This window comes from Physella acuta, unplaced genomic scaffold (assembly GCF_028476545.2).
Source record: "Physella acuta isolate Inbredline_101_S28 unplaced genomic scaffold, ASM2847654v3 ptg000481l, whole genome shotgun sequence".
NCBI classification, from domain to species: domain Eukaryota; kingdom Metazoa; phylum Mollusca; class Gastropoda; family Physidae; genus Physella; species Physella acuta.
Window position 1 is genome coordinate 458,110 of NW_026732000.1, and position 7,739 is coordinate 465,848.

At 32.5% G+C, this 7,739-nt stretch overlaps 1 protein-coding gene across 1 annotated transcript; it reads right to left on the reverse strand.

Moving 5' to 3' along the window:
• Window positions 1–819: 819 nt before the first annotated feature.
• LOC131944101 (serine/threonine-protein phosphatase 6 regulatory ankyrin repeat subunit B-like) lies at window positions 820–6,213 on the reverse strand. Its single transcript, XM_059304609.1, has 3 exons — window positions 3,696–6,213; window positions 2,739–3,479; window positions 820–914 (listed from the first exon to the last, which is right to left on the reverse strand). Exons 1-3 carry the CDS (start codon window positions 6,211–6,213, stop codon window positions 820–822), a joined length of 3,354 nt encoding a protein of 1,117 aa, XP_059160592.1.
• Between the last annotated feature and the right edge of the window lie 1,526 nt (window positions 6,214–7,739).

Here is a 7,739-nt window from a genome sequence, read left to right on the forward strand (position 1 = left end):
GAACTGCAAGTTTTAAATAACAGTAAAGAGACCTGCATTTAAAAAAATATATAATGAGACATAGTACTTGTGATAACGTTTGCGTTTGTGTTTGCTTTGTGTTAGTGTTTGTTTCAGTTTGCGTTTGTGTTTACTTTTGTGTTTGCGTTTGAGTTCTGTTCTGTTTTCGAATTGGTCTATTTAAAAAGATTCACCGTGACGAAGCACGGCTATGCAGATGATATATGTATATTTCATTTCATCCTAGTGCTAGTACTAGTCTTAGTTCGTGCCGGTCCCTTCCGTTGTTCTAGCCAAGTTCTAAACTCCACTTTTACTATAACTTGAACCGAGCAATGCAATTTACACTAAAAATTGTGTTAATTTTCAGGAGTGGTGTTGGGGAAGATAGCATAGCGTTATTGATAGTGCTAAAATGTTATTTTCATTTAGAAATTGGGTGCATTTTCAGAATGTTTGTATGATTCATTGGTAGTTAACAAAAGGAAATGTCATAGACCAAGTAAACATCTGTCGGTTTAAGTGTTTTGCACGTTGTGATTTAGAGGTTAAAACATGTGAGTTTGGTAGTTGAATATATAATGTATTATACTTATAATTATATATTCAACTACCAAACTCACATGTTTTAACCTCTAACTCACATAATTTTTCTAAAACTTATATAATTAGGATAAAAGATTAGAAGTGTTCGAGCTGGAAATACTTTTGATTAAATTATATGGATTGAAATAAATGCATAGAATGGCATATTATAATGTGTAGTAGTGCTTAATTATCAATGTTTAACTTAATTAACTTAATGTTTAACTTAATTACTTACTTCCTACAAGAGTTGAAATAGCTGTCTAGTCCATTGTTGTAACGTTTCCTTCCTTCAGTTTGGGTGTCGTTTATTTCATCATCATTTAATGCTGGATATTAAAACACACAACTGTATTACAGTATTTATATATATTAATGTTTAAAACACATATTTAGATTTACTTTTATTTTTTTAAACGTTGGCTGAATACATATTACTAAACTGTTCGCAAAATTTAATAGTATAATTAAAATAATGATTTAAAAAGTCCAAATGATCTTCCCTAAACTTTATCAAATATAACACTATGGGGGAAGGCAGCTCAGGATATAGATATGATTTTTAATCCATTTGTAATTACTTACACTTTTTAATATAGAATAGAATTTCGTATAAAAAATTGCAAACAAAATGTGTATAATAGTGCGGTATGTTAGTATTTAGTATAAATTCAATTAAATTTTTTTTTAGAAATTGTAATAGCGTAAATTACTACTTCCGGTCAAAAGAAATTACACTAAATGTGACAGATGGTAGAGAATTAGATATTTTATTTACATGTGCAATTTCAGCTATCTATCACATATCTGAATCAGTGCTAAAGTAATAGGCTTTTAAAAAATTTAAGGTAGAATAAGTTCCACTTCCGGTTTTCGGAAAATCTCTATTTCAATTTTTGCACGATTACAATATTTTCTCTATAGCCTACTTCGTATACGAGAAAGTAAAAATGCAGCACAAACTCAAAGTTCAAACTATACTTCAAATATTAAGCAGCGATAACAACGTTTTAGTTTTATTGCATTCAAAAACCGTTCAGGTATCAGTAAGGAGTAACAGTTTGTTTCGACAACTTCTAATATATAGTAATTGTTTAGTTTTAGGATTATTTGAGGTGAAGTTATATATACATTTTCTAAGTTTGTGATAAGTTTATTGGATCTTAGCGCTAAGATGCAATTTTTCCTAAATATTTTATTGTTAACAGCTAACAAGCATTTTTTTATTGCATGTCTATGTTGGGCACTATTTTAATTAGCAATCATGCTGTTATTACACATGCTGATTTCTTTTTTTCGTGTGGAAAATTGCATGCTATCGGTATAGTTTTAAAGTTTGAAAATGCATTAACTTTAAACATTGTTGACACAGAATACTTGAAAATTTGCCCATTTATATTTGAAAACATTGAATATTACTTTGCTTTCCCATTAAAGTCAACGTTTAACACACACACACACACACGCTCTAATACAAACAAAACGCATTAGAAAACATATATTGTCTTTGCAATAAAGTGCATTGATCGTTATTTTTTAATTATCTAATACGATTTTTTTCCAAACAAAACAGAACACTGGCGTGGCTTAAAAACAATTAAAATATAAATTGTTAACAAAAACGACCATGTAAAAATAAATGCTAGTTACTCAAGATGGAAATTAGACTTAAAAATATTATTGGATAATTTGAGATACATTTCTATAAACATTTAGAATTTAAAAGTAATGTACACAAATAAATTAACAAATGAATCATCGGTTAACAAAGGAAACGATTTTTTTTACATGTATCATTACTTATTAATAAACAAAATACTCATTTTATAAATGTTGAAAGTACTTACTTTTTAAACAAATCGAACACAAACTCATGATCGTATTCGATAAACTTGAAGATGCAAAATATTTATTAGCACAATCTGAAGCTAGTTCTATTACATTCTTCTGACCTTCTTCAAAAGATTCACAAATTACAGTTGATAAATAGATTGTGCACACTTGAAAAAACACATGCTTATCTTCAACGTCATCTATTTTGTGCTTTGATGACAAAGTACATTTATTTAACATAACTAGGAAAATATTTTCAAGTAATATTTCCACAGTTGTGACATGTTCTTTAGACATTGCTAACAGTAAAGCGTCATTACCTTGAATGTTAACACAATTTACATCTGCTCCTCTTTTAATGAGCAGCTCAACAGTTTTATCATGCCCATTTTGTGATGCACACATTAAAGCATCAAAACCACCTGTTAAAATGCTATTAATATCTGCTCCGTTTTTGATAATTAAATCTGCTGTGGTGTCATGTCCGTTGAATGATGCAAGAAGAAGTGCATTATAGCCATCTGGTTCAATTCTATTTACATTCGCTCCATTTTTTAGAAGTAAGTCAACAGATTTATCATGTCCATTTTGTGATGCACACATTAACGCATCAAAACCATCTTTTGCAATACGATTAATTGCTGCTCCTCTGTTTAAAAGTAAATCTACAGTGGTGTCATATCCATGGAATGATGCGATCATAAGTGCATCATAGCCATCTGATTTCATTCTATTTACATTTGCTCCACTATTTAGAAGTAAGTCAACCGTTTTATCATGTCCATATAGTGACGCAATCATTAAAGCATCAAACTCATTTTTGTCAAAGTGATTAATATCTGCTCCGTGCTTTATTAGTATTTCAGCAGTTTTATCATGCCCGTTCTTTGATGCTCGCATTAATGCATCCCAACAACTGGAGTCAATAGCATTTACCTTTGCGCCGCTTTTTATAAGTAGTTCCGCTGTTTTAGCATGTCCATACATTGAAGTAATCATCAAAGCATTCTTACCATCAAATGATATTCGATTTATATCTGCTCCTCGTTTTATAAGTAGTCCTGCAGTTTTAATATGCCCATTAAACGATGCAAACATTAAAGCTGTCCAACTATCTGAATTAATGCGATTTACATCAGCTAAGCTTTAAATGAGTAATTTAGTAGTTTTATAATGACCTTTTTCTGATGCCATCATTAACGCATCTTTACCATCTGAAATAACGCAATTATAGTTCGCTCCGCTTTTTAACAGTAATTGCGCAGTTTTAAAATAACCTTTTTCTGATGCTATCATTAATGCATCCTTACCATCTGATTTAACACACTTTACATCAGCTCCGTTTTGTATAAGTAATTCCGCAGTTTTAACATGGCCCTTTTCTGATGAAAGCATTAGGGCATTCCAACCCTCAGATTTAATGCGGTTTACATCCACTCCGTTTTTTATTAGTAATTCAGCAGTTTTCACATTTCCAATGTATGATGCCATCATCAATGCATTTCCCCCATCAGACTTAACATGATTTATATCTGCTCCGAGTTTAATAAGTAATTCCGCTGTGTTAGCATGACCATCATTACATGCATATAATAATGCATTGAAACCACCTGAATTACAAAGGTTTACTTCTGCCCCATTGTTGATAAGTAATTCAACAATTTTGTCTTGTCCTTTAATTGATGCAAGCATTAATGCATTACTACCAATTGAATTAAATATGTTTATTTTCACTCCACATTTTATAAGCAATGCAGCAATGGTTTCTTGTCCAAAAAAAGATGCAGTCATTAATGCATTAATACCCTCTGAATTAATGTGGTTTACTCCTGTTCCACTTTGAATGAGCAATTCTGCAATGTCGATATTTTCATTGTTTAATGCAAACATTAATGCATTTAAACCTTCTGGATTAATACGATTGACATCTGCTCCGTTTTCTATAAGTATTTGAATGATTTTAATATGGCCAGCCATCGATGCAAGCATTAATGCATCTCTACCTAATGAACTAACAGTGCTTACATTAGCTCCGCGTTTTAAGAGTAATTTAACTATTTCATGGTGTCCTCTGACGGATGCATGCATTAATGCATCACAGTTGCTCTCATCAATGTGATTTATTTCTATTCCACTTTTTATTAGTAGCTTAGCTATAGTATAATGACCATCGGCAGAAGCACACATTAATGCATCCATACCGTTTATACTAGTAATATTTACGTCTGCTCCGCTGGCGATAAGTGTTTTAACAGTTTTATAATGTCCCTTTTGAGATGCAACCATCAATGCATTCATGCCATCTGCATTATTGCGTTTTACATCGGCCCCGTATGCGATAAGAATTTTAGCAGTGTTATAATACCCAGCTAAGGATGCAATCATTAAAGCATCCACACCATTTGAAGTTATGCTATTTACACCAGATCCCGCTTTGATAAGTAATTCAACAGTTTTGGCATGTCCTTTATTTGACGCAGCCATCAATCCATTTCTATCATCTGCATTACGGCGATTTATATCTGCACCGTTGTTTATAAGTAGTTCAGTGGTTTTATAATGTCCACTTAGTGATGCCATCATTAAACAATCCCAACCATCTGCCTCAACCCGATTTATATCTGCTCCACTGTTTATAAGTAGTTCAACAGTTGTATCATGTCCATTAAATGATGCAAGCATTAAACAATCCCATCCACCTGTTGTAGTGCGATTAACATCAGATCCGTTTCTCAAAAGTATCTTAGCAATTTCATTATGCCCAGCTTCTGATGCATACATTAATGCATCCTTATTAAGTGGACTAATGATATTTACATCTGCTCCACATTTAATCAATAACTCGACAGTGTTGATATATCCAAACCATGAAGCATACATTAAAGCATTGTTTCCTTCAGAGCTTTTCCGATTAATATCCGCTCCACTTTTCAGAAGTACGTCAACAGTTTTATCATGACCGTATTCTGATGCAAGTATAAGTGCATCACGACCATTTATTAAAGTGCGATCTACATCTGATCCTCTTTTTAATAGTATTTTTACAGTTTTATCTTCTCCATTTTCTGCTGCAGTCATTAATGCATCATAACCAAGTGAATTAATGCGATTCAAATCTGATCCGCATTTGATCAATAATTCAACGGTTTTTACATGTCCATAATATGATGCACTTATAAATGCATCATTTCCATCAGAGTTTATCCGATTAATATCAGCTCCGTTTTTAAGTAGCAAGTCAACAATTTTAGTATGTCCATTTTTGGATGCATGCATAAGTGCAGTCCGACTCTCTGAATCTTTACGATCCACATCTGCTCCGCTATTAATAATCAGTTTAGCAGTTTTATAATGTCCACTAAGAGATGCAATCATTAATGTGTCCACCTCTTCTGAATAAATGTGATTTACATCTGCTCCGTTTCTTATAAGTATTTTAGCAGTCCTAAAATGTCCATTAAAAGATGCCATCATCAGTGCATTTAATTCGTCCGAATTAATTTTATTCACATCTGCACCACTTTTTATAAGTAATTCAGCAGTTATAACATGCCCATTAACGGACGCTAGCATCAATGCATTCCAACCGTTTAATTTACAACCATTTACGTCTGTCCCCGCTTTTATGAGCAATTCAACTGTTTCATAATGTCCATTAACAGATGCAAACAGTAGGGATTCCATTAGGTCGGAATTAGTCTGAGTTATGTCTACTCCGCTTTTGAGATATAGCTCTACATTTCTACCTTCACCATGTAAAAAAGCAAGCCTTGATGTAATAAAGCTTATCGCCATTGTGTTGTTATCATCTATTGCTATTTTTTCTATAATTGGTTGTATCTTTTCATATTAATGATTTAAGGCGTTATATTCGTAATTTTCCTACCACTAAGTAAGCCCAATTAACATATTTTCCTTTAGAAATTAAATAGTTTTGCTTGTAACTTCCAATTGTTGTGACATTGCATTTGAAAAGAGACAATGTCTACATTGTATTTTAAAATTGAAATTGAAACTTTAGGTGTATTTTCACAAAAAAGCTTTCATTTTTTATTTTGTTTTTGTTGTGGTATCCATGGCGCGGGTGGCAGAGTATCAGGTCTGCTACTCCAAAAGTATCGAGTTCGAAACTGAGCTTGAGTCTCTGACACGTCCCTAAGTTCACTGAGCTGGTATGGTTACCTGACGATCGATAATGAAATAATCGCGGCTGTGCATAATTTAAACTACACTATCGCCCATGTGTGACGATTTCATTAAATATATTAAATGTACTTCGTCTTCTTCTTGTGTCTTGTTCAGAGACAGGAAATGTTTATGATGATTCTTGATTTGCAATGATATTCGTCTATTTTAATTGCATTTTAGCTAATTAGAATGAAAAATAAATGCGTACATACATACGATTAATTATTTATAATTTTGAAAGAGATAGTTGGATTCAAAAGCAGATTTTATCAATTGTCATAGATTGAGTTACTTCTCAGAGACACTATGCAATAACATAGTGAGTAAACTATAAAGTCTAATTTCAATTCAAAGTATATTATTCATGCGCATTCATACTTTAATAATCATATGCAGCTTATAATTTACTTAACTTTTATTATCTGTTTGTTTCACATTAACACTTGAGCGTTTTTTCTTGTAATATTGAAGCTTCTTCCCTCTAACAGGAAAAAGTATAACGAGTCAGCATAATACGCGCCATGTGTCCCGTTGACCACGACTAGTCTTTTTTCTTCCCGCCATTTCTATCTAAGCTTTTGTCCCCTCAAGAATAACCAACAGATTCTTAATTTTGTAGTTTTCTCTTTAAGATGGGTTAATATATTCAGCTAACGAGCATCAACAAAGTCTGTGTTCAGATTTCGGATTTTTAGTGTTTGTAACCAGTCTTGTTTCAAGGCCAAGCTGTTTCCATTAATTTGATCTGAAAGTTTAGAAATGTAATATGTATACCACTAATTGTCAAAGTGTAATTAATTAGTAGCTTTTAAAAGCCTATATTGATGACCTAAAAGAGATGGCCAGCCACAACAATATAGCCAGCCACAAGGATATGGCCAGCCACCATGAAAGCCAGTCAGCATGATTTGGATAGACTAACTCCAAAATCTCGAGTCCGGATCTTGGTGTTGACTTTAAGTCTGCAGAACGTCATAGAGCCCCTACATTTGTATTGGGTATCTGACTCACATTAGGGAAAGTAAAGACGGCTATGCATAGTGCTTACCACACCATCTCTTATATGCCGAGATAAAAAAAAAACATGTACTCTTCTTCATTAATTAAACACTATTTTAAGCTTACACTATTCT

Bases quoted from the DNA above. Each gene is read 5' to 3' on its own strand.
- LOC131944101 (XM_059304609.1), bottom strand. From the start codon at position 6,213: ATGGCGATAAGCTTTATTACATCAAGGCTTGCTTTTTTACATGGTGAA. The intron at 3,480-3,695 runs GTTATTTTAAAA...TTAAAACTGCAG, and splicing joins AATGATAGCATCAGAAAAAG to GACTACTTATAAAACGAGGA. The intron at 915-2,738 runs GTAATGACGCTT...TTTAATATCCAG, and splicing joins AAATTGTGTTAACATTCAAG to CATTAAATGATGATGAAATA.